Source organism: Sitophilus oryzae, unplaced genomic scaffold (genome assembly GCF_002938485.1).
Source record: "Sitophilus oryzae breed Bouriz unplaced genomic scaffold, Soryzae_2.0 scaffold_1745_pilon_pilon, whole genome shotgun sequence".
Taxonomy (NCBI): domain Eukaryota; kingdom Metazoa; phylum Arthropoda; class Insecta; order Coleoptera; family Curculionidae; genus Sitophilus; species Sitophilus oryzae.
The window spans coordinates 2218311-2244211 of NW_022146441.1; the positions used below are offsets into that span (position 1 = coordinate 2218311).

The 25901-nt window shown below is 32.4% G+C and overlaps 1 protein-coding gene across 5 annotated transcripts in view; it reads left to right on the forward strand.

Moving 5' to 3' along the window:
- LOC115881940 overlaps nucleotides 1-25901 on the forward strand; it is a 167357-nt gene that overhangs the window by 69744 nt on the left and 71712 nt on the right. For all 5 annotated transcript variants that reach the window (XM_030899667.1, XM_030899670.1, XM_030899669.1 and 2 more), the window contains exons 2-6: nucleotides 10665-10826; nucleotides 14737-15025; nucleotides 18273-18374; nucleotides 18613-18892; nucleotides 19760-20816. In XM_030899667.1, the coding sequence (XP_030755527.1) occupies nucleotides 10665-10826; nucleotides 14737-15025; nucleotides 18273-18374; nucleotides 18613-18892; nucleotides 19760-20816 (1890 nt within the window). The remainder of the gene's footprint in view (nucleotides 1-10664; nucleotides 10827-14736; nucleotides 15026-18272; nucleotides 18375-18612; nucleotides 18893-19759; nucleotides 20817-25901) is intronic.

Sequence of the window (25901 nt, forward strand, 5' to 3'; positions counted from 1 at the left end):
CCGAATAGCGTGCATGGACGTTAATAAGGCCAGGTGTTATTTCCTTTTACGTGAGGTGGTATTAACTCTCTTCATTTATAGTTATCGGATCGGAAAGAATTCTGATCGCGTCGCGTCCTCTATTTAAACTTAACCTAACTTTGAATTTAAAACTTTGAAATTGTTTTGTTTACTAGGTATTTTAAAAGTAAAGGGCTAAAGTGCTTATTTCCAGTGCTTTATTGTTCTGCGTCTGCCAGTGGGTTTAGGGCAACAAGCAACAAATTCTCTTAGAAGGGCTAAGTCGTCATCTGCTGTAATCCTAAGACTATAGGTTCTTTAGTATAGGAAGAGGTGGAATCCATATTTTGGGCCATATTTATTTAATTAAAACTAATCCCAGCTACTTAAATATCAAATTACCTATAATAAAACTAAAGCAATAATTCAAAACAATTCAAACATAACCTAAAATAAAAGATCTCGCCGGCCGGCTCCGGTTGTCAAACACCCGCACATACCCATTTAACCAATTTTTAAACGTTATCAGAGGTTATTTAGAAAGAGCGCTTGGTGTAATTGATCCGCAAATTACGTCAGGCGGTAATGTTATTAGCGGGTGTTGCGTTAAAAATTGACTCGCGCATATCGTAACCATGATAAAGGTACGCGTAAATACTGGATGGCGCTATTCGGTTTTCCGATATATCTCTAATAACTGTACCGGTCAGGCGCTGTGCACAATTTTAGAGGCCAAAGTGGGCGTGCTATGTGCGCAAACTAGTAAACTAACTAGTGCCCGATTCCGAAAATTGGAACCACGAAAACAATAATAAAAAGAAAAAAACAAAGATTATAATCTGTATAATCTGTGGTTTTACTGACTGATTCAGTTCGTTCAGTGTTACCAAAAGACGGAAAACGGGGCTTGTGTTCACACGTTTCATTTTGGTGGTTGAATAAACTCATTCAATTGGTCTGAACACCTGTCGTTGATCTGGTAAACATACAATGTCTACAAAATTGTAACATAGGCTTGGAGCATTTCAGCGCTGTATACGGCAGAAATCAGAAATTTTCGCTATATATTTCACGCCGCGCCGCACAGTGGTGTGAAACTGATAATATAACGAAAAAACCCTATATTTCCTAAACCGTTAATCCAATCGCATTGGGACGAATTTTATTCGATTCAGCTTAATAAAATACATCAAATAACATGGTTTAATAAATTTATTTAAAAAGTAAACTGAAACTTTCCAATTGAAACGTAAAGTGAAAATTTTTTGTATTTAAAAAAAATTTTGTATTTTTCTAAACTATTGAAGGCATTTTGAATTGCTAGCCAGATTCTGAAACGCTTTTTTTATCGACTGTCGAACCGTTCTTTGCAGTTTATTTAATTATTGGCCAATACCCATAATACAGGGTAAAAAAAAAAAAAAAAATTTTTACAAAATTTACAAAGTGACCTCCATTTTGTGGGGGATGGAGGATTTCCATTATTTGTGGGTATTTTAAAAGAGCTGGTTTATACCTCGGGACGTTTTTAAGTTTTTTGGGTATCGCTCTACATTGCGATGTTTTCCTTTTTTTATTATTTTCGGTAGGTTTAATTCTAATAAATTTATCTCATTATAAAATTAATATATTGTATTTTTAGTATTATGCGTATTAACTAATTATTATACTAAGTGATTATATCGTTAATGAAAAAGTGTTAAATGCTTCTTTTGTTATGCCAAGATACATAATAAAACCTGTTCATATAATTTAAATATACCAGCTAGATAAATTTTTAACGCCCTGTATAACTGTAACACTTTTTAGTTTATAAAATTATTTGTTTGCTTTATTTAATTGTACGTTAAAATGTATAATGCTTAAAAATACGAAATAACTAAAATTTCACAATGAGATAAAATTATTAGTATTAAAAACTCTACCGACAATCATAAGAATATGGAAAACATCGCAATGGAAAGCGATACCCCAAAAAACCATAAACATCCCGGGTATAAGCACCTCAAACTACCACAAAAATGGATCCTCCCCCCTGAGCTCGCAAAATTTTGTTAAAAATACGCATTTAAAAACCAAACCAAAAAAAAATGATAATAATTGAAAAAACTGCAAAGAACGGTTCGATAGTCGATAAAACAATGTTTTATCTGGCTGGCAAATTCATAATTCCTTCAAAAGTTTAAAAATAGAAGAAGTTATAATAGAAAATATTACAGCCTACTTCTTTAACACATTTTCTTAATATTTCATATTGATATTTTGTTAAAAGATGCGTCAAGAATTAAACCCAAGGCTTTTTTAGGGTCAATATACCTCACTTGGGATCCAGCTTGTTTTCTTTTTTATTTGTTCTGCTGCTGCGATTATCAATTCATCCGAAAAATCCTCTCGAGGTTTTTATTTTTATTTGCTTACTTCTTTTACACAAATCTTCAAAAGGTTTCTCTGGGCGACCTCCGACAGACTTAAGGGATGACTCGTTTTCGGATTCATGATCAGATTCAGGAAAATTAACCAAAAACTCGCCCTGCAACCACTCACTATACATCCGAAAAAAAATTCGTTTCACATGATGCACTTCTCTCAATTTTTTTACAAAGTTGGGTTGAAATCTTTTTTTATGGCTCCAGTTACCAGCAACAACCGCTCTCCTTGTAATTCTGGATACTGTTCCTTAAACCTTGCTCTAAAGGGTATTCGCGGTTAAAGAGTAACTCGCACACAACACTGTATGGTATCACAAATTGCGACATGTTTATTATCCAGCTAATAAGACAAATCCAACAACAATACTGATAAAGTTTCATATCAAATTTATCTAAAATCGGTTTTCGGCATCCGCAAAAATGAACAAAGTAGTTTTAATTTTTTCACACTGTTTATCTTTATTTTAAATTTTTAACAAACTTGGCCGAATCTGGCGATAAAATTTATAGAATCATTACTTTAACAGTTTCTTTTTTTAGTCAAATTAATCCCAGACCAAAGCTCGGTAAAGCTTTTTTTTTTCTAGTCTGATTAAAGTAGAAGTAAAAGTAACTGACTAGAAATAGATTCAAACTAAACTGCACCAAAGGCACGGTATATTTTGGCAAAATGATTTTTTAGTTTTAATGCCCATGGATAAACGAAACAGTTCCTGGGTAATACCGATTTTTAGGAATTAAAAGAAGGGCTGTAAAATATTACTTGTTTCCGCTTTTTTTGCGCGTTTCGTATATTAAGAAAATTGTCAAAAAGGAGGTGCTGTAAATTCAAAACTAGTAATTAAATTAAAAAAGTAATATTATTATATTGTCTTTGAAGTAACTCGATGTAAGATGGGATAATTTAAACCCGATTTAACACCCTCTTTTTTGGGGGTTTTTTTCCATTGCCGAAACCACTGTGCGCCGTCTACAGTTCATGTTGATCGCATTAAAATAACATTGAAATTGTGGCTTTTTCATAATATTTAAGTATTTTAGTTTTTTGCTAGTGCAGTTATTGAAACTATAAAATACTCAGGTACGAGGTTTTTGTGTGATGTAACGCTGTTCACTTAAAAAATAAGTGAGAAAGAATCCGGCGAACTAGGCGTCGTGTTGTGTTGTAACAATTTCAAATGTTGCCGAAAAATGTTAACGCGTATAGGAGAGCGTAATTAGGGTGTTGTTGGGTGCAATAACATTCAATAATTCAACTTTCCCGGATATTCAACTCAAAAGCAAAAAAAAACATTTTTATTGCTTCATAGTTTCTCACACCGATTTGATTAAAATCAAAAATGGATTCGAGCAGTTCGACAGAAACAAGTGGGTAAACAAAGTGCTCTTTATATAATCAAAAAATTAAATAGACATATACTATGAGAGGATAAAATATAATTTGCAATATTAACGGTATACTTTTTTTAATTAACTAGTGATTAAATGTTTTATGAATGAACATCTTCTAAAATTATAATCATGTACCTTTAAAAAATTTTGTTTTAGCCGAAATTATGACCCCACTAGCAAAACCGGTGCGTAAAACTATGCTCGTTACCGTAGTTGAACTCATGAAAAAGTTTTTTTTTGCTGGAATAATAAATTATAATACAAGTTAGACCTTCTGAAAATATGAAAATATTTACTTTTTTATTTTTATTTTTAGAATTTTCACAAATTACACTTCCTAGCGCTTTTAGAATAATTATACAATTAAATTTTTCGTATACTCGCTATTTAAACCTGTGTATTTGTACATACCAGTTGTTTACGATATTCTCCGATGGTGGCAGCACCGGCGGGGAATGCACCAAGCATGTGTTGTTCGAGATGTAAGTGTACAATAATGGTGTAGTAATAAACAAATTTGTTTATAATTTATTTTTTATTGTTTTTAAATTAAAAACTAATTGCCAAACAAACCTTACTTTTGGGAGAATTTTTTTATAAAAATACATTAAAATTAACCTTTTTAAAATCTTGAAAATCGCATGAAAATTATTGGAAATTTGAAAGCTTACTACGTTCATAGAAAATACCTATATTATAAAGGTCGAGACTTGGTATTTGATTAAAACTGTAAGCGGTCGTAAATATCCTCATCCTCGTAAACATATTTTAAATACAAAGATCGACCTTGCCTGTCATGTATTTATAAAACCGTCCTATGCACATCTTTCAGCAAAATTATTCTTAAGCTTTCCAGAAATATTCTCTTTGATTTTTCCAGGATTCAGGGACGGATGATATACGTCTAGACTTAAACAAGGTTTGCCGTCAGAAACCATAAATTTTGCTCGCGTAAACTATGGTTTCTCTTAACAAGTTTGATCCTATATAAGATTTGTTTACCCTTTTCCCCTTCGAGAGTCATCGAATTACTGAGGTTAAAGAAACTTAAAACCCGATAATTTTTTTTTCTGTTGAAAGGTTTTGTTACAGGAAAATATCATTAACAGAAAAAAGATAACAGATATTTTACCAGCTATCGACAAATAATACAAGACAAATTTTACCAAATATACAGGGTGTCCCAGAAATGAGTGCAAGTATTTTAACTGGTAGTATAGTCCAACCCCAGAAACACGCCTATGAGGTTTTTTTCGCGAAAAAAAGAAAATTGGAAAATTTTTTTAGTTAAAAACATAATTTCTTGATAATATGGCAACATAGGTATTAGATTAAATTTACAAGAAAGAAAATCCAAAAAGATCCAGTGGTTCTCAAAATTTTAGCAAAAATCATTTTTTTTAATTTTTCAAAGTAAAATAACTCCGTTATTTTGGACTTATTTGAAAAACGATAAAGGGAAAATATATTTCTTTTATCGAGATCTACCACCTCTTAAAATACTTGGACTTATTTCTGGAACACCCTGTATTATAAGAATATATTGCTAGTAAGGAACAGAAATTGAAGCCAAAAAATCCACATAAGTCGGTCCTTTTCGTTCAACAGCTTTGAACTACGCAAGCCTAAGAAGTGCTTCGCGATTAGTTGATTTATTTCATACTAACCAATAAAAGTAGTTTTCTAAGTTTCTATCTATCACGTAAATCAGTTTAGCGTCTGACTATTCGCGCCTTTACTTATAAATTTAAATTTAATCTCTGACATATTTAAATAAAAAGAGGAAACGGATAGATATGATGAATATCTAAAATAACAGGTTGAAATAATGCCATTACCAATAAAAAATAATATATTATACGTTATTAATATTTAGAGCTTAAAATAGTGCGCGGGCAGGTGACAGCGTTCAGCGATGAAGCGAATCAGTCGTTTTATTTGGCGCGTGCGTACGAAAATCCTGTTGAACCAAAAGGATAGACTTATGCAAGATTGATATTCCTATTTCTTTTCTTTGGCTTCACTTTCCACTCATTGTGTAAATGCGGTACTAGCAATATACCGTGCTGGCAACGGTTACTTTTGGGTCGGCATTTACATGTGTGGAAGTAAATCGCATAAGAATTTTATTAAGTCGGAGTGAGAGAAATGCGACCGACCGACGCGACGCGCGACGGTGTGCTGTTGCGGCGTTGCCGATACGCCTTTCCCTATCAAGTAAAGTAAAATCACGATTGCAAACCGCTTATTTTTAAAAGACTTTTTTTTCAAGAGATAACTAGATAAAATCATTAGACATGTTTCTGAAATGGAATTATAAGGATATCGTTAGGGTGTCATTTTTTTATAACGAGAAAACGTCAGTAATCGTGATCATTTAAGAACTCAACTTTTTAACACATAACAGGCCATAACTCAAGAACCGCTTTAGATATTGAAACTTTTTTTTATTTTCCAGATCGGATATTTTACAATATGTTTACATAAGAAAAATTCGATAAGGTTGTTTTTTCTATTCAAAAATTGTAAACAATCCATCCGTTTACTTTTAGAGCATAGCAATTTTCAGTAATCGTGTAATTTTTTTATTGATAAAGATTTTCACATACTGTCTACAAAGAAAATACAGCAGAAATATTAACAAAGTTCTTGAAAAAAACTACAATCTATTATTTCTAATAGATTTCGAGATATCGATTTTTGAATTCAGAGTTCTAATAGCGCGACCACTATCGAACACCCACTCAATTCCACTTATTTTTACCAAAAATGCAAGTGTTTCTAGCTTGCACTTAAAAAAATTCAAGCTATAGGGAAAATTACAACGATTCGTTAATAAATGAACAAATTAAGTATCACGAGAAGGTAATTAAATCGTGAAGCTGAACGCATGACGTACACCTTTCCCTAGAACTTTAAGTACTGACAGAGGTATTGATTGGGTCGACCGGTCAACTGCGACAAATCTGCTATATCCCCTTCCACGTCTCTTAGCGATGTGCACAGTTTCTCGGTTTATTTCATATGTTTGGCAACGTGTTTACTGTCCTCTCTTTGTTCAGTACATTATAAACGCATTGCACTCTTCTTACATACGGAAATCTCGACCCAAGACTAACCTTTGCCAGCCCTTAGTATTCTTATAATATATTTGAATTTTACTGTACAAAATGAAGGTACTCTAGATATACTGGGTGGTGCATTGCAAATTTTGAACTCTCCAAATATTGGCTTTCCTGTTTTTACAGATTTTTCAAGGTTTGCATATGCTGAATTTTGCTGAACAATTTTGAACAAGCTGATTTTAAGTAATTTAAGAAAAACTATCTATTTTTAAATTAAAACTGAACAACAGATGCCAACAAGCCCTAAGATATCAACCTATTTTTATCATCGTCAAATGTAATTTGTTGTGCTGTCTACACTACTATTATTATGCTATAGTACCTACAGTTATGCATTTTATCATTAACACAAAGCTCTCAAGCCCTCACAAGTTTAAAAATCTTTACAGAAGTTTGGACGAATAATAAAGTATGTTTTCTACTGAAAATCTACTAAATCTGGCAATGTTGAGATTCGATAGAATCCACGTATTAACCACCTAATCGTTGTTGCAACAGTTTAATTCCTTTTTCTGTTTAATTGTCAAGAAAAATAACAAGAAACACGTTTTCCACAAGAAAAAATGCTGCTGGCGTGCGTGCAGATATGACGCAAACTATACTGAGTAAACTGTTTAAGGCTAGGTATATCGTGACATCAAAAATCAAGATAGAAATGAAATTGACTTAGTTACTTTTAGTTTTTAAGTTTTTTATACTTAATAAACCTACAAAACACGAAGCTAAAGAGCACAAAAATATTTTTAATATAGGTATTACCAAATAAAAATAATCGTTTGAATATAGTGACCTATATGGTGTCTGCTATCTTTGAGAGTTGGATTGGATCACATGCTTGGATATAAAGGTCGCTGTCATATGTAAAATTATAAGGGGAATTCTATCGATCGTCATTACCAAGCCAATTTGACGCCGTTTTTTTTTTCAATACGAGATTATAGATTTTTAAAACTATTAAACTATTAAAGGCTGAAAATATTTTACACCGTATATCGCTAGAATTACATTGCAAAATTAGTACAATAATTAAGATATGGAATAAAATATTGTGTTATAGAGATAACTAATTATTGTTTTAGATAAAAAAAATAGCATTATTACAGACGTAACAAGGTTATTTATAATAACTTTGTCGTCCACTTTAAATTTGCCTGACGGATGTTATTTTTTTAACGTTTATCTTTTTTTATCTTTAATGTTTATATATAAAGATTTTACCTACAAAAGAGTTACCTATTGTAACTAAAAATATTATTTTGTTCTAAGTTGATTTGTCATAATATGAAACTAAAAAAAAATTAAATGTTTTACGAACATCTTCTAAAATTATTATTATGTACCTTTAAAAAATTTGGTTATACCCGAAATAGCTCCAATTATGACCCACTAGCAAAACTTGTAATTAAAACTATGCTCGCTACCGTAGTTGAACTCATCTAAAAAGTGTTTATAACTGGAATAATAAATTATAATACAAGTTAGACCTTCCGTAAAACCCTAAAATTAAGAAATTGACGCTTATCGCGTTTTTCCGCTGGACGTCAATGAGCCTGACTGTGCCTAAATAAGCCTAAACCTGCCTGAAATCTTGCGGCTTGTTTAATTTGCATTAAGGCATCACATGAAAACAGTTTCAGGCAAAAATGTTTTTTGACTGAAACTATTTTGCTTTTTATTCTCCGTGCGTCCATCAATAAAATTGCTGTTATCTGTTTATTTATTTCATAACAGAAAAATATGTTTATGGCAAATATTTATATGGGAGAATATGCGAATTCTGCAGATATCAAAATATTTACTTTTTTATGTTTATTCTTAGAATGTTCACAAATTATACTTCCTAACATTTTTAGAATAACTAAATAATACATTTTTCGTATACTCGCTATTTAAACCTGTGTATTTGTATATATCGATTGTTTACGATATTCTCTGAAGGTGGCAGCACCAGCGGAGAATGCACCGAGCCTATAGAATTGTAAAACCCTAAAATTAATAAATTGACGCTTATTATGTTTTTCCGCTGGACCTCGATCAGCCTGATTGTGCCTAAATAAGCCTAAACCTGCCTGAAATGCACATGAAAACAGTTTCAGGCAAAACTATTTTTTGACCAGAACTGTTTTGCTTTTTATTCTCTGTGCGTTCATCAATAAAATTGCTGTTATCTGTTTATTTATTTCATAACAGAAAAATATGTTTATAGCAAATATTTATATGGGAGAATGTGCCAAATTTCTCACGCTCGAACTTGAATGAAGAGCTTGTATTTTAATGAGAACGCATAACAATGGATATTTTTAACTGTGTCTGTTGTTATTGTGCGGGAATACTAAATAGTAATTGGTTTTTACAACGTAGGTACCTTCGTACTTCTTCTTGAATACGTACCTGACCATTGTTTTGGTTGCAAAATATAGACAGAGTTCACGAGTATTGTTTAAAACTTGAAACCAAGTTTAGTTACTGAAGATTTTTCTTTCGTAAGGTAGGTACTATTAGATAACATTATGGTTGATTGTTTCGGCTATACAGAAAGAAACATATTTTCTCTTTAGCGTTTTTCAAATAAGTCCAAAATAACGGAGTTATTTTACTTTGAAAAATTCCAATTTTTTGCTAAAATTTTGAGAACCACTGGATCTTTTCTGGATTTTCTTTCTTGTAAATTTAATCTAATACCTGTGTTGCCATATTATCAAGAAATTATGTTTTTTAACTAAAAACAAAAAAAAATCGAATTTTGTTGTTGTCGTTGAACTATCCTACCAGTTGAATACTTGCACTTATTCCTGGGACACCCCGTATAGGATATTCAGCCATCTTTCAACGTCACGTCATATATTGTCGAACTATCTCAATCACTTGCCAACCAGATGAAAGAGATTGGTGACGTCATTACGGCATTTCGTAAATTACTGCATATTCTTTTTAGTAACTGTCATTGTCATTTGATTTGGGATTATAATTTTACTGACGGATATCGATCAATATCAAAATTAAATTTTGATTGTGGTTGTGAAACAAATTCACAAAACATCCCCCTTTAGAACTTTTTCTTTAATGGCCATAAGCGGGAGTAAAAGACCAACCGCCCGAACAAACACGAGAGGCGCTTTACTATTTACTGTCATTTCTTAACATGATAGACGAAGTTCTAAAGGGGGATGTTTTGTGAACAAATTTCATTTTTTTATAGAAAAAATGCCTCAAAGATTTAATCATAATGAACCCGAGCTCATTGCTAAGCTTATAAATGATTTTTCTCGAGAAAGAGACGCTGGTATAACACTTTTGCCCGTGGACGCCGTATATCAAGTAAGTACAAGGCAAAGGTGTAATATTACTTTGTAAAATACAAATTTATAGCATTTTTAAATGATATAGCGAGTTGCTGATGCTTTAGAAATAGGAATTTCAACAGTCCAACGAATTGGAACAAGAGTTCAAGAAAAAATGAACAAATGCCGAAAAAAAAACGGAAATCGCTCAATCAGTAATACAGAAACGTACTTACAATTTTCTAAATAATATGAAATGCTCTCAGACACACCCTAAAATTCATATTTAACAAATAATGATGACGTAACGATGGCGGAACAATCTTTATCTAAATCTAAGGGAGTGTCAACGGAAAATATAAAGTTTTCTCTATCTTGCAAAAAAATCAACATTTACTTTGTTTATTATTTTTAACATGGTCATTTTTCAATTTCAGATGCCGAGTACTTCTTTCACGGTACCTCTGGACAGTTTATGTACCTGGAAACCATCCAGGAAGAAACATCGGACGATCTAAGATCAGATAGCGGATCCAGGACATCTCCCGTGGGATGGCTGGCCACTGATTCCGAATCAGGAAGCGTCATTTGTATACAAGGTGAATATTAACTTAACTTGGCAATTCTAACAAGATTTTTTTCTGTTTTGGTGCAGGTATATTTAGTTACATAACTAACAAATTCCAGACACAATTAAAAACCCTACAATTTATTTTGGTACGCCCCTGCCTCCGTGAATGATAAAATTTGAACACCCACTGTAACTTTTTCTAGTAATTATTATTAAAAAAAAGATAGCTTTTAGAGTATTTTTTTGAAATGTTTGTACTGATTTTCTTAGCTGGTCAAGGGAAATAGATAATTTTGACAAGTAAGTGACAAGAAAATAGGTATATCATGCACTCAGTTTTTGAAAAGCACTTAATTATTTTGTTACCATTTTAGTTTATACACTTTTCGTAGATTTTGGCTGCTTGAAATTATTAGCGTAACTGGCAATTTATTCTGGAATGGGCCTGGGGTTGAGCCCAGGGGGGGGCCTAGGGCTTTTGTTTTTTTAAAAATTATAAATAATTTAAAAAAACACATTTTTTAATAAAATGTTTTACATGAATTTCTCTATCAATAAATTTCATAGACTTGGTTATCAAACCGTGTTCCCGTAGATTACTTAAATACCTACAAATTTTCTAAAAAAATAAAAATTAACACATTTTTTCAACACAACAAAATAATATTAACTAAACAAAACTAGAAAACGTCATTTTTACTTCATCACAAGCAAATAAAAATTAATACGTAGCCAAGAATCATAATTCAGGATTTCTCTGGGGGGTGCCCAGCGGAACTTGGGGGGGGGCGGCACCCCCGGGCACCCCTTTAGTTACGCCAATACTTGAAGTTTAAAACGTTTTATATCTTTGTTATCAAATAAGTAAAGTAATGTTGACATTATGGCGAAGGCTCTTTATATTAATAATTTTGAAAAAAAAATGCAAAAATATCAGGAAGCTGAACACATAAATTGTTTTTTTGATATGACGTTAGTATCAAACCTTCCTTCAAAATGGAAAAATAAATCAATTAAAATATACAAATAATAAAAAAAGATTTCATTCTTGATGACTGATAATTTTACATATAGGTTACCTACATCTTTTTCTAAAAAAATCTTAAAAAATATACATTCACGTCTAGGTTAAAATTAATATTATAAAAATATTAATAAGTTAAACGCTGTCATTGAAAAGACACATCTGTCATTATAGTTTTTTTTTCTTTAAAAATATAGCCTGGTATTAAATGAATGATTTTACATTAAATTATGGACGTGGCAACTATACAGGGTGAGTCTTGAATAAGCACAAATTTTCTCTCTATCTTTTTCAAATAAGTCTAAAATAACTGAGTGGTTCAAGTTTGACATTTTTTAAAATATCTTATTTATTTTTAAAAAAATTTGAGAGCCACCGAATTTTTTCTGTACATATTTGCATCCCTTTTAGTGCCTAATGGTGATATCAGAGATTAAGAAATTATACCGTGAGAAAATATGCGGCGGTCAGGCGGTTCTAAAAAGTTTTCGAAAATATACAAGAAAAATAAAAAAATGCACAATTTTCAACAGACGCGTTGTTGAGGTCGAAATATACGATAACTAAAAATATTTACTTTAACTTATTTAAGACTCATCCTGTATAAAAGTTGATTTAATATAGCCTAATAAAATAAATTCAATTATAAGATGTAGTTAAATAATAGTAATATTAAAAAATAATAGTATATTGTTTTATAACGAGTAAAAATCACACTTTTTGTGGCGATACACATACAGGTGAAGTACAAAAAGTCATTTTTACTCCGAATATAACATGCTATTTTTTTCAAACGCCACAAATAATTTTAAAACGAGTTCAAACGTTTCAAGTAATATAAAAAGGCTTAAAAGTAATACCCTTGTTTATATAATACATAATCAAGGGTAATACCTTGTATGTAATTATATACCGAGATCGAGAAACTATGGTTACGTTCGTTGAATTTGACAATTTGTGTCAGTTTAATAAGGCGCAAAGAATATACCTAGCTAGAAAAAGAATGGACTCTGCCATACTGAAAAATGGTTCTACAGGAGTGGCGCCATCTATTGAGTAGGGCTTGTTTTAAATGGATCGAAGCGCGGGCTTTTTAAATGAGCGTATTTATTGAATTTTACTCTAAAATAATTAAATTTGATTGTTGAGTCTTATTTTTTACACAAATTCAACAATACTAATAACAATCGTATCGTTGTGATGTGTAAAAAATAAGATTTAACAGTATAATTTATACAATTATTAAATAAAATTAAAGCCAAACATGTGAAATATTATTTATTATTTAAAGTTTTTATTTATAAGTCAAATATTTAAACATCGTTTATTATAATAAAACAAGACCAACGTAATACGCTCAAAGTTTTGTAAATGGAGTAAATATAAATAGGTACTTAAATGATGGCAAAAATAAAAGACTTACATTATATTTTTAGGGCCACAAACAAAAGGAATTGTCTAATTAAAACACATATAACAAATTATAGTTTGAAAAACGTTTTGATAATCATTTTATTTGATAATATTATGATTGGCGCTATGACAACGACAATATTTTTTGAGAATTTGACAATAATATGACAATGGCCGTTGGAAACTATGGAAACTACAAAAAAATTCTGATTTAACGCCATCTGGCAATAACTAGTAGCAACTTCTTAACCTAAAAATTAATTGCACTACCACCTAGTGGCTAGGGCTGGAACTATTTTATTTGAGATTTCCGTGGAAACGGTGGAACCGCTTTTGCTATTTCACTTTCCCGCCCCTGATAAGGCGTAAAAGTGCTTTACTTTTATGCCTAGGCGTTAAAATGATTTTTTATATTTTCAATCGTGTCGTAAAAATTAAGACTTTTGTGACGTTTGAAAAAAAAACATATTTTTTTGAATAAAACATTTTACATGAATTTCTCTATCAATAAATTTGATATATTGGTTATCAACCCGTGGTTCTGTGGATTACTTAAATAGTTATTTAAGTAATCCCCACAAATTTTAAAAAAAAAATAAAAACTAACACACATTTTTGAACCAAACAAAATAATATTAACTAAAAAAAACCTCGAAAAAGTAATTTTTACTACATCAGAAGCATATAAAAATTATTATTTAGCCAAGAGTCATATTTTAGTCAAAATACAAGATTTTTCTGGGGGGTCCCAACAATACATTGTGTGGGCACCGTACCCCCTTGCACCCTTGTAATGTCAATGTTCAAAGCGAATCTAATAAAAATAATTTCTGGTGTAGTAATGGTTTAAAAAAATATCGATTTATCGAACAACATCGATTCCTCTCTTAAAAATAATCGATATAATCCAACATTCCTACACTGAACAATTATAAATCGTACTAAAACTAACATTTCACTTTATTTTTAGCAACAAAGTCGTTTCTCGACAGAGATAAACGAACATACACAAAAACTTATCAAGCACATGATTTATATAATTACATAAGGCAAAAAAAACATCCTTTGTAATATCGTACATTGTTTTCAAGCCAAAAAAAACAATCCGCGCGCCAAAATATTCAAAAATTTAAATTACAACGATAGATTAGGGTTAAGGCTGATTTTTTGATTCGCTTAAAAGAAATACTAAACCGCAAAAACCTTCGCTGTAACTATAATCAAATAGTGAGAGGTAGACAAATCTAAACAATTTTTTTTCTATTTTTACTTTCCTGTTGTACACAAAGAAACTCCGTTGAAAGCGTCACACACAGTGTAAACTTGGCAAAGGCTTGATAATAAGTAATCGGTTAGTTTTGTGTTGTCCGTTTACTAATGCACCAGTATTACTACTGCACTCATTACATCACAAGATTTGTCGTTTTCGAGTTTTGTTAATTGTAATGTCCTTTTTACGTTTTTTAACGAATAATTACTAATACTGGGTGATGTTTTCTAGATGATGCGGACTGTGATTCGGATCGCGAGCTTGCATGTCCTCCGAAACGAAGAAAACAAGACCTATTTCTGTCTTTTGCGTGTGAGGAGTACGAAGAACCGACGTCCTTGAGTCGATCGAGCAGTTTGCTGCAATTCGAGACTTTGGAAAAGCAGTTCCAGCAAGAAAGCCAGTCGCCGAGTATTTTCTCGCAATTCTCCTTTGATTCGCTCGAGTTGGGGAAGAAGCAGTACTGCCTGGAGGACTCCAGTCCTGAGTACGAGGGAGATTTCTTCAAAAATGTAGTGAAGTAAGTGCGGAATTGAATAAAGACGAACTCACTGACACTTCAGCAATAACACGTTGTATCTGCCCTTTGCTTGCAACTGGTGGTTTTGCTGATCCATGAGCCTGAGCTTAGAGATATTTTTATTTTAATGCTATGGAATAATGTTGCGAATTTATTTCTTTGGTAAAATATTGATAAATGATCTGGTCTTTAAATTTTGTTTAAGTTTAAAGTGCATATATCTAAAGTATTTACTAGGGCCTATTTCAGGAAAACATCTTAACTTCTACAGGGTGGCTCAGGAAAGTGTGAGTGGATGGGGTTGGTTTTTTTAAATGGAACACTCTGTACATTATTGCATTTTTTGGTTAAGAAATAAAGTAAACATTTATTATGAAAATTTCAGTATTTGCAGGAAATTTTATGTAGATTTAGAATATATAAAAAAAATATTTGGAAACAAGTCGAAAAATTGACCATTTTTGGTTATTAGCCGACCATACCAAGAGGTATGGTAGGCCTTAATAGCCTTAATCGACAAAAAAAAAGTTTTTTTAATTTCACTCAAAATGGGTTATTTGGGTCATAAATGACCTAAATACAAAATATTTTCATGGTGTCTGTCTGTCTCTCCGTCTGTCTGTAACACGAAGAGAAACAAGCCCTATAACATAGGATGCAACATTTTAATGAACAGTGCTTTCCATAAAATCAATAAAATGAAAAATATACGAAATAATATACATGTTCTGATTTCTCTCGAAAATCGACATCTATGAAACTATGAACCCTTTCTGGACACAAACGGTACATTGTGAGACAGGAAATTGTAGAGAGAAACAAGCCCTATAACGTAGGATACAACATTTTAATGAACAGTTCTTTCCATAAAATCAATAAAATGAAAAATGTACGAAATAAAATAAATGTACCGATTTCTTTCGAAAATCGACAACTATGAAAATATGAACCCTTCCTGGACACAAACGGTACATTGTGAGACAGGAAATTGTAGAGAGAAACAAGCCCTATAACATAGGATACAACATTTTAATGAACAGTGCTTTCCATAAAATCAATAAAATGAAAAATGTACGAAATAAAATAAATGTACCGATTTCTTTCGAAAATCGACAACTATGAAAATATGAACCCTTCCTGGACACAAACGGTACATTGTGAGACAGGAAATTGTAGAGAGAAACAAGCCCTATAACGTAGGATACAACATTTTAATGAACAGTTCTTTCCATAAAATCAATGAAATGAAAAATGTACGAAATAAAATAAATGTACCGATTTCTTTCGAAAATCGACAACTATGAAAATATGAACCCTTCCTGGACACACAAACGGTACATTGTGAGACAGGAAATTGTAGAGAGAAACAAGCCCTATAACGTAGGATACAACATTTTAATGAACAGTTCTTTCCATAAAATCAATGAAATGAAAAATGTACGAAATAAAATAAATGTACCGATTTCTTTCGAAAATCGACAACTATGAAAATATGAACCCTTCCTGGACACAAACGGTACATTGTGAGACAGGAAATTGTAGAGAGAAACAAGCCCTATAACGTAGGATACAACATTTTAATGAACAGTTCTTTCCATAAAATCAATAAAATGAAAAATGTACGAAATAAAATAAATGTACCGATTTCTTTCAAAAATCGACATCTATGAAAATATGAACCCTTCCTGGACACAAACGGTACATTGTGAGACAGGAAATTGTAGAGAGAAACAAGCCCTATAACATAAGATACAACATTTTAATGAACAGTGCTTTCCATAAAATCAATAAAATGGAAAATATACGAAATAAAATAAATGTACTGATTTCTCTCGAAAATCGACATCTATGAAAATATGAACCCTTCCTGGACACAAACGGTACATTGTGAGACAGGAAATTGTAGAAGAAACAAGCCCTATAACGTAGGATACAACATTTTAATGAACAGTTCTTTCCATAAAATCAATGAAATGAAAAATGTACGAAATAAAATAAATGTACCGATTTCTTTCGAAAATCGACAACTATGAAAATATGAACCCTTCCTGGACACAAACGGTACATTGTGAGACAGGAAATTGTAGAGAAGAAACAAGCCCTATAACGTAGGATACAACATTTTAATGAACAGTTCTTTCCATAAAATCAATGAAATGAAAAATGTACGAAATAAAATAAATGTACCGATTTCTTTCGAAAATCGACAACTATGAAAATATGAACCCTTCCTGGACACAAACGGTACATTGTGAGACAGGAAATTCTAGAGAGAAACAAGCCCTATAACATAGGATACAATATTTTAATGAACATTGCTTTCCATAAAATCAATAAAATGAAAAATATACGAAATAATATACATGTTCTGATTTCTCTCGAAAATCGACATCTATGAAACTATGAACCCTTCCTGGACAAACGGTACATTGTGAGACGGGAAATTGTAGAGAGAAACAAGCCCTATAACATAGGATACAACATTTTAATGAACAGTACTTTCCATAAAATCAATAAAATGAAAAATATACGAAATAAAATAAATGTACTGATTTCTTTCGAAAATCGACAACTATGAAAATATGAACCCTTCCTGGACACAAACGGTACATTGTGAGACAGAAACACAAAAATACTGTGGCACCCGAGAATCTGGCCATTAGTTTTTGGTGGGGGTGGGGGGTTGGTAAGGGGGTATGGGAGGGGGTTAACATTTTTAAAAAATCGTAACTCCAAAATTACAGTAGCTAGCGAAACGCGGTTTTCAATTTAAGGTTAGGAATAATATTTGCAACCAAATTTGTAATAACATCAAAATCAATCAAAGTCGCAGTTTTTGAGATAATTGAAATTAAAGAACTGCCTACCAACTTGTTATTAACATATTTTAGTATGGGCGGTTATACGTGCCTCCCGGCGCCAATTTTTTTTTTAAGTTTTCAAGGCTCTTAGAAACATAGTAAACATGGTGTTAAATTTATGAAAATTTCAGTATTTGTAGGAAATTTTATGTAGATTTAGAATATATAACGATATGTCGGCTTATTTGTTTTGGTTTTGTTAGAAATTGAACTATTCGAGCCTTGTTTTCGAATTATTTTTCATGGCAGTTAAAATTTTACATACCACTTATAATGAACTCTTACGCCTTTTAGTTAGTAAATAATATTAGTTCTTCAAAATTGGTGACCGGACCAAAATCCAAAAATTTGTAGTATCTATTTTGATGAAGGTTTTTCTTTTTTAGCTCCAAGCAGAGTTCGAGCAGAGACTCCTTGCTCTACAACGCATCCACCAGGTATAGCGGCAGTGAATCTAGTGATTCTGACACTATTTTTGATACTTCCAGGTAAGAAAATATACTATACTTCATAAGAATTATCACATAGAGTAGGGCTCACAGATTTTGTTGTCTAAAATAAAGAGAAACCTTTGAAAGATAAATATTTATTTTGTAGATGAAGTAAACAAAGTAAAACTTCTTCAAACATTAAAAAACTTGTATTATAGAAAGATAAGTGTACTGTAATGAGCTAAAGAAGTCAAATTGAAGTTGCTAAATTCATAGATAATCCATTTTTTTTCAGGTCCTGCGACAATCTGAAAACTTGGAGAAGTTTTGACAGCTTGCCACTGACCAACGGTCATTGCTCAGCGGGAAAACGATTTTCCAGCGAGAACCTGAGCGAAGACAGCGGATACGGCGACCAAATGCTCTACGGGAAAGCGGGAAATTTGAGTAACAGTGCGGGAAATTTAGCGGATAAGAGGAAAAACATGACAGGGAGGATCGGAGATATGGTTAAGTCTAGAGGGAAGAAGAACAGCTACGTTGGGTTCAATGCTTACGATTGTGATGTTTTTCAGGTAAATAGAAAACAATAATCTTGTATACCGCGTGTTTTTCAAAAGTGGCCCACCTCTAACAACTTTTTTATTTTTTAAGATAAAAAAAACGAAATTTGATAGGATTGACTGACGTATTCAATTGTTTTCGTCACTTCCTGTTTCACCGGAATTGACTAACTTTTAGTTTTTAAATGACACACTAGGTATTTTTTACTTTCTTTGTAGAAAATGACATTTTCAATATCAACACCTATCATCAATGACATAAATTAAACACGTTGACTAAATAGTTATTGGACTGAAATCATAAATTTGAAATGTTCTTGTACCAAAAATTCAACAGAACCTGTTTTATCTATGATTAATTTAAAAAAAAATAAAAAGTTACTAAATTTATCATGTCAGTGAAATAACTATCTACCCAACATGTTTATTTTTTGTCAATATTGACATGTATTGACTATTTCCATTTTAAATATCTTCAAAAGTCAAGAAACATTTTTTACGTAAAAAATCACGGAAATTTATATTTTTTCACCCAGTAGTTTTATTCAGGTACGGACGAAAAGTTATTACTCTTCAAAACAGTTAAAAAAATATGTAGGTGGCGCCCTCTACAAGTCGGAGTCATATTGACAAATTCAAAATCAAATTTCTCAAGTCAAAAAACTCCCAAACACCAATTTTCATCGAAATATTGACGTTACTTCAGAAATGATTTGAAAAAAATCGAAATAAAAATAAAACTTCTACACCCTGTATCTCCGAAAGTAAGCATTTTAGAACGTACATTTATACGAACTTTTTTACTTATTTTTATCTGTCAAAGTTTCCGGAATACCAGTTCGGAAAACTAAAAAACACTAAATTTAATTTTCTTTTCAGAATTTTCATGGAAACTTCGGCGTCTCCTACCAAGATCTCTCCATCTTCGAGCGCTACGACCCTTTCAGCGAACCCCTCAGCAAATCGTCACCCCTAACCGACGTTTTCCTTCGCCGAAAACAAGCCCGTCAGCTCCTCAACGCGGATTTCACTCTCAGCGATCACCGCCCCGTCACCAATTCCAGTAAAGTAAATTTAGACGTCGTCTCTGCCGTCTCGCCATGTTCTAATTATAACATCGACACCGTAATTCACGCCTCGAGCGCCCCCAACCTCTGCCAAAACGAACTCACCAAACTCGAACCAGTAGTCGACATATTCAGCCTGCCTAAAGACCTCAACTTCCTGGGCAGCATCAGTAGGAGACGTCTCAGCACAAAATCTGTAGCCGAGAACAACTGGAACTTGGCGGATATCTGGGAGAAGGATGTCAAAGATAGTGAATTTAGTAGTGATAGAATTAAAGTGAGTGAAGACAGTAACGTTCCGGAAGAAGAAATGGCGAACTACAGGCGCGAAGGGTCGTACTCGGAAGCTATGCGTAACCGCGTCGACCTGAGCGACGATGAGAACTCTTTAGTTTTCAAAAAGAAGCTCCCCAAATCACCCATAGTCGATTTTGACAGAAGAGTCCTCAAAGCCATCTCAGAACAGTCCCTTCAAAGCCTGATGGGAAGCACCATAAGCTTGCGAGGTTCTCAGGCTAGACTGGACAACGAGGAATATGCCCCTGCTACCAAATTAGGAAACTACAACGTGGCAAAGAGTACGCCTGACTTAAACCGGTTTGAACCAGCTCGTAAACGGGACAAAACCGCATTGTTTGAGGACAGGGAACGAGGAAGAAGCAACCTGGATATCCGAACCACATCCAGACTGGAAGAAGAACGTAACAAAAACATTCTTCTCGATACGAGCAATGACGAGACCGAGGTTGTCATGAGAAGAAAGGGTTCCATCATCAAAAGCAGCACGAGTACTTCGGGAATGAGCGACATAGATGACAAGACATTGAGGAACTCCGTAAAGAGTTTTACGGGAAGTACCGGAAGTAAAGGTAAGATAAATAAAAAAAAATCTGGCGAATTAGAGTTAATTTTGGATTTTTTTTTGATTGGTGTCGATTAAAGAAAACAAGGTGGGAGTTGTCTCCGATATACCGGATGCGTCGAGACTGTGTTGGCACGGTGCCTGGTTTTGGGAAAATATGTGACATTTCGTGCAAAACGGGTATTTTCGGAGTGTGGAATCTAAGAGATATAAGAATGTTGGAACGGCGGGCAGATGCAACGTTATTTTTATTAGTTCGATCTTGCTGGTTGTTTTTTTTTCAAAATGAGGACAGCGATTTTAAAAAATAAATTGCCGTGAAAAAATAACCCAATTTTTCTTAAACGTATTATACATATTTAGGGGTGGTGTATTTCGATCCCAGGAACACGTCTATGACGTATTTTTTTTTCGCAAAAAAATAAAAATCGTTCATTTTCTTGAATATTTTAGAAAACTTTTTGGAACTGCCTGTTCACCGCAAATTTTCCCACTGTATAATTTCTTCTGCTTCTTGCGTTGCCGTGCCTGTCTTCAGGCGTTTGCGATCTCCATGACTATTTCGTTGAAGAGTTCTCTATCTTCTACTGCACGAAAGAGGTTCTCCACCCCCAGACCGGTCCAGCTCCGTATATTTCCCAGCCATGATAGTTTCTTTCGACCTATACCTTTTTTCTACCTTCGACTTTTCCTTGAATGATCAAACGAGGAATATAATATTTGGTGCCACGCATTATGTGTCCGAAGTTGCTAACCTTTCTGGCTTTGATGGTGGTTAATATTTTCCGATCTTTGTTTAGCTATCCAAGAACTTCTTCGTTGCTTGTATGTTCGGTCCAAGAAATCTTAAGGATTCTCCGGTAGCACCACATTTCAGAGGCTTCTATTTTATTTATATTCTCGACTTTTATCCTCCATGTCTCGCATTCGTAAAGAAGAGTGGACCATATGTAAAATGTAACAACGTAGTGATTCCATTTTTTGAATGTTCTACGTGCCATTTCAATTCTCGCCTTTACTTCTTCGTCACATGCATTTTATTACAGTAATTATAATTTCTTAATCTCTGATATTACTATGGTTACGGAACTAAAAGGTAGGTACAGGGTGGGTCGAAATTCGACGCTTTTAAATGGAAACACCCCTTTCTATAGGAGATAGACAAAAGCTAATATCGGTGTCTGGAGCTCAATTTTTGTCAAAAACATGATGGTGAAAACCGCATATCGATATCTGTTACCGTTTCGGAGTTACGGGGTGTTTTTCAAAAATATGCATTTTTAATCAATCGCTGTAACTTTTTTGGTATGGAAAATTTTGTATTTTTATGAAAACATTTCCAAAGCACTTTTTTACGTAGAATTTAATGGTTTAAGTATAATGTTTTTAAAATTAATAATTTAAGAATTATCAACAGAAAATTTGATTTTTTATATGGGACACCCTGTATATTTTTAATTTATTGAAAATATTAGTTTTTTTATTATTTAAAATTACCTTTCCAAAAATATAACACACTTGATATTTTGCTCGATTCGTCTTCGAGATATAGAGTATAAATAAAGTAGGCTTTGAACGGCACCGGCTGTAATGCAAAAAAATTCCAGCATCAATTAAAACGAAAATAATATTTGCTATAAGAGATGCAGAATTTTATAACAATTTAAAATATATTTAACCAACATCAACACATTTAAACTATATCTAATAACAATAAAAATAAATAGCAAACCAAGACATGAGATTTTGCTATAGATGTTCGACATATCGACCGTCTTCTGTTATGGACAGACGGGGCAGTTTTTGAACATTTCTCCCGGAATTCATTAACTCAGTAGGGGTGAAAGATACCCTCTCATAACTGCTAAGTATTTCTAATTCTTTTCTAGATTATACGGAAGAATAAGAAACCTTTATTCTTCCGCAAATATATCCATAGGATTAGATCCGTGGGCACTAAGTCAGGCAGCCTCGACGGCCAACGGCTGGGATCTTGGTTAACTATTCAATTATTCTTGAAATTGGCTGCAAAAATTTGCTGATAACTTCAGCATTCAGAGGCGGTGCGTCATTTTGCTGGAAATATGTTTTCGAGTTCCATTAAGGGCAATACGGGGTCCAAATCCTACTAGTTAAAAGTGGCGAACTTTTAAAAATTCTGTATTTCGAAGGGGATTATAACAAAATATCAAGTGTGCTATATTTTTGGAAAGGTAATTTTAAATTCTTTTCAGTTAATTAAAAATATAGAGGGTGTTCCAAATAAAAAATCAATTTTTCTGTTGATAACTCTTAAATTATTAATTTAAAAAAAATTATACTTAAACCATTAAATTCTACGTAAAAAGGTGCTTTGGAATTGTTTTCATAGAAATACAAAATTTTCCATAGCAAAAAAGTTACAGGGATTTGTTAAAAATGCACATTTTTGAAAAAGACCCCGTAACTCCGAAACGGTAACAGATATTGATGTGCGGTTTTCACCATCATGTTTTTGATGAAAATTGAGCTCCAGACACCGATATTAGTTTTCGTCTATCTCCTATAGAAAAGGGTGTTTCCATTTAAAAGCGTCGAATTTGACCCACCCTATACATCAATACAGAAAGAATCCGGTGGCTTTCAAAATTTTTTAAAAATAAATATATTTTTTTTTAATTTTTCTTCTTTGAATAACTCAGTTATTTTGGACTTATTTGAAAAACGGTAAAGAGAAAAAATGTTTATTTTATCGAGATCTACCAGCCCTGAAAGTATTTGCACTTATTTAAGACTCGCCTCTGTATAATTCATACTTAAATTAAAAAACAACTGAAATTAAATAACTATAGTTCATACCAATTAAACTTTTAGTCACGTGATTAAGCTTGACCGGCACAGCGTTGCTCACTTTTACATATTTTCTTTTAATCCAGATATTTTAGGAAACAAGCTTTCCCGGTCAAAATATTTTAATAAAGTTGCGATGAGTTTTTTACGGCTATTAAGCTATCTTGTACACTTAAGAGGTTCTAAAATGAACACTGTTCGACTGCAATGACAATGTCAGAAAATATAAATAAATAAATGTGGCAACTTGACATTTTTTATAGCAGAGCTACCACCTGAATCCCCAGCGCGAAATTTAAATTCCAGTTGGTCAGTCCGGCGCCGAATATGTCCATGGTTGGCAACAATGAATTGCTTTGTTTAACTGACATCAAATATAACTGATTTCATTTGAATATTAGGAGTAAAATTTTGTTAATAATGCCTGAATTTTGGAGATATTTAAGAAAAACGTGTAGGAGGTAGTTACAACAAGGTTTATTATTATTTTAACCGTCCATCTTGAAATTGTAGATCATTAAAACGAAATAAACATTGATTAGTTTTCTGTTTTATATCCTCTTAAACTCATCGTTACGTTTTTAGTACTTAATACATAAACATGTAAAAATATAGAGGCCGTTATGTAGAACAATCAGTCAAAGACCAACATAGAAGCTTTATTTCGTTCTCATTTTGGATAATTTCCTGTTGAAGATTCGTAACATCATTTCCCAACCCCACTCAGGGGCGCATATACGGGAGGGGTAATGGGGGTAATTACCCCTCCCAGAAAGAAATTAATTTATTTTAATTATTACTTTCGAAAATCGACAACTATGAAACTATGAACCCTTCCCGGACACAAACGGTACATTGTGAGACAGGAAATTGTAGAGAGAAACAAGCCCTATAACATAGGATATAACATTTTAATGAACAGTGCTTTCCATAAAATCAATAAAATGAATAATATACGAAATAATATACATGAACTGATTTCTTTCGAAAATCGGCAACTATGAAACTATGATCCCTTCCCCGATACAAACGGTACATTGTGAAACAGGAAATTGTAGAGAGAAACAAGCCCTATAACGTAGGATACAACATTTTAATGAACAGTTCTTTCCATAAAATCAGTAAAATGAAAAATATACGAAATAATATACATGTTCTGATTTCTTTCAAAAATAGACAACGATGAAACTATGATCCCTTCCCGGACACAAACGGTACATTGTGAGACAGGAAATTGTAGAGAGAAACGAGCCCTATAACATAGGATACAACATTTAAATGAACAGTGCTTTCCATAAAATCAATAAAATGAAAAATATAGGAAATAATATACATGTACTGATTTCTTTCGAAAATCGACAACTATGAAACTATGAACCCTTCCCGGACACAAACAGTACATTGTGAAACAGGAAATTGTAGAGAGAAACAAGCCCTATACAATTACCCCTCCCAGAAAGAAATTAATTAATAAAATCAAATTTGGTATAAAATAAAATTGTTACAAAAAAGTTAATAATACAAATTAAAACAGAATATCCAAACCAATCCAAGTAGATTTTTTCCACAGTTACAATACTTTCCAGCAAAAATGTAATTCAAATTTAGTACTTTTTTGAATATTCACACTACATCTCCCAGACTCAAACTCTAGATGCGCCACTGACCCCACTAGTTCCTAGATTTTCGTTTACATGAAATATACATAATATACAGTTAATAAATACAATATATATACCTATTTATAGTAATAAATACTATGGCAAATAAACTATGAACTATACAAATGCAGCAAATTTTTTACAATGTACAAATAATTAATAGGTAGGTACATAAGATAATGGGTAAAATGTAAAATATATTTTAAATTTTGGGGTTTGAAAATCGATCTAATTTAACAGAAAACATTCAATATCTACATAGTGACGTATTATTATTTGCATTTACAAAATTTATATGTATATTTTGCAAGTATCAATGCTCGAAAAACTATATTTGCAAATAATACAATATCATAGAAAAAAAGGCGTCAACGATGGCTATGAAATAAAGATCGCTGTCATTTTATATGTAAAATTATTCTAAGATTTTTGATTTTCTTGGGATTTAGGTTCGGGAAAAACGCTGATTAAGTTTTCATTTGGTTTTTCATTTTTTTTTGGTTTAAAAAAAACGTTTCGGCTAATATTATAGCCTTTATCAGTCTTGTGTCATATGAAAAAAATAGTGTCGAATATAATTCAAAAAATTACATATAAAATAT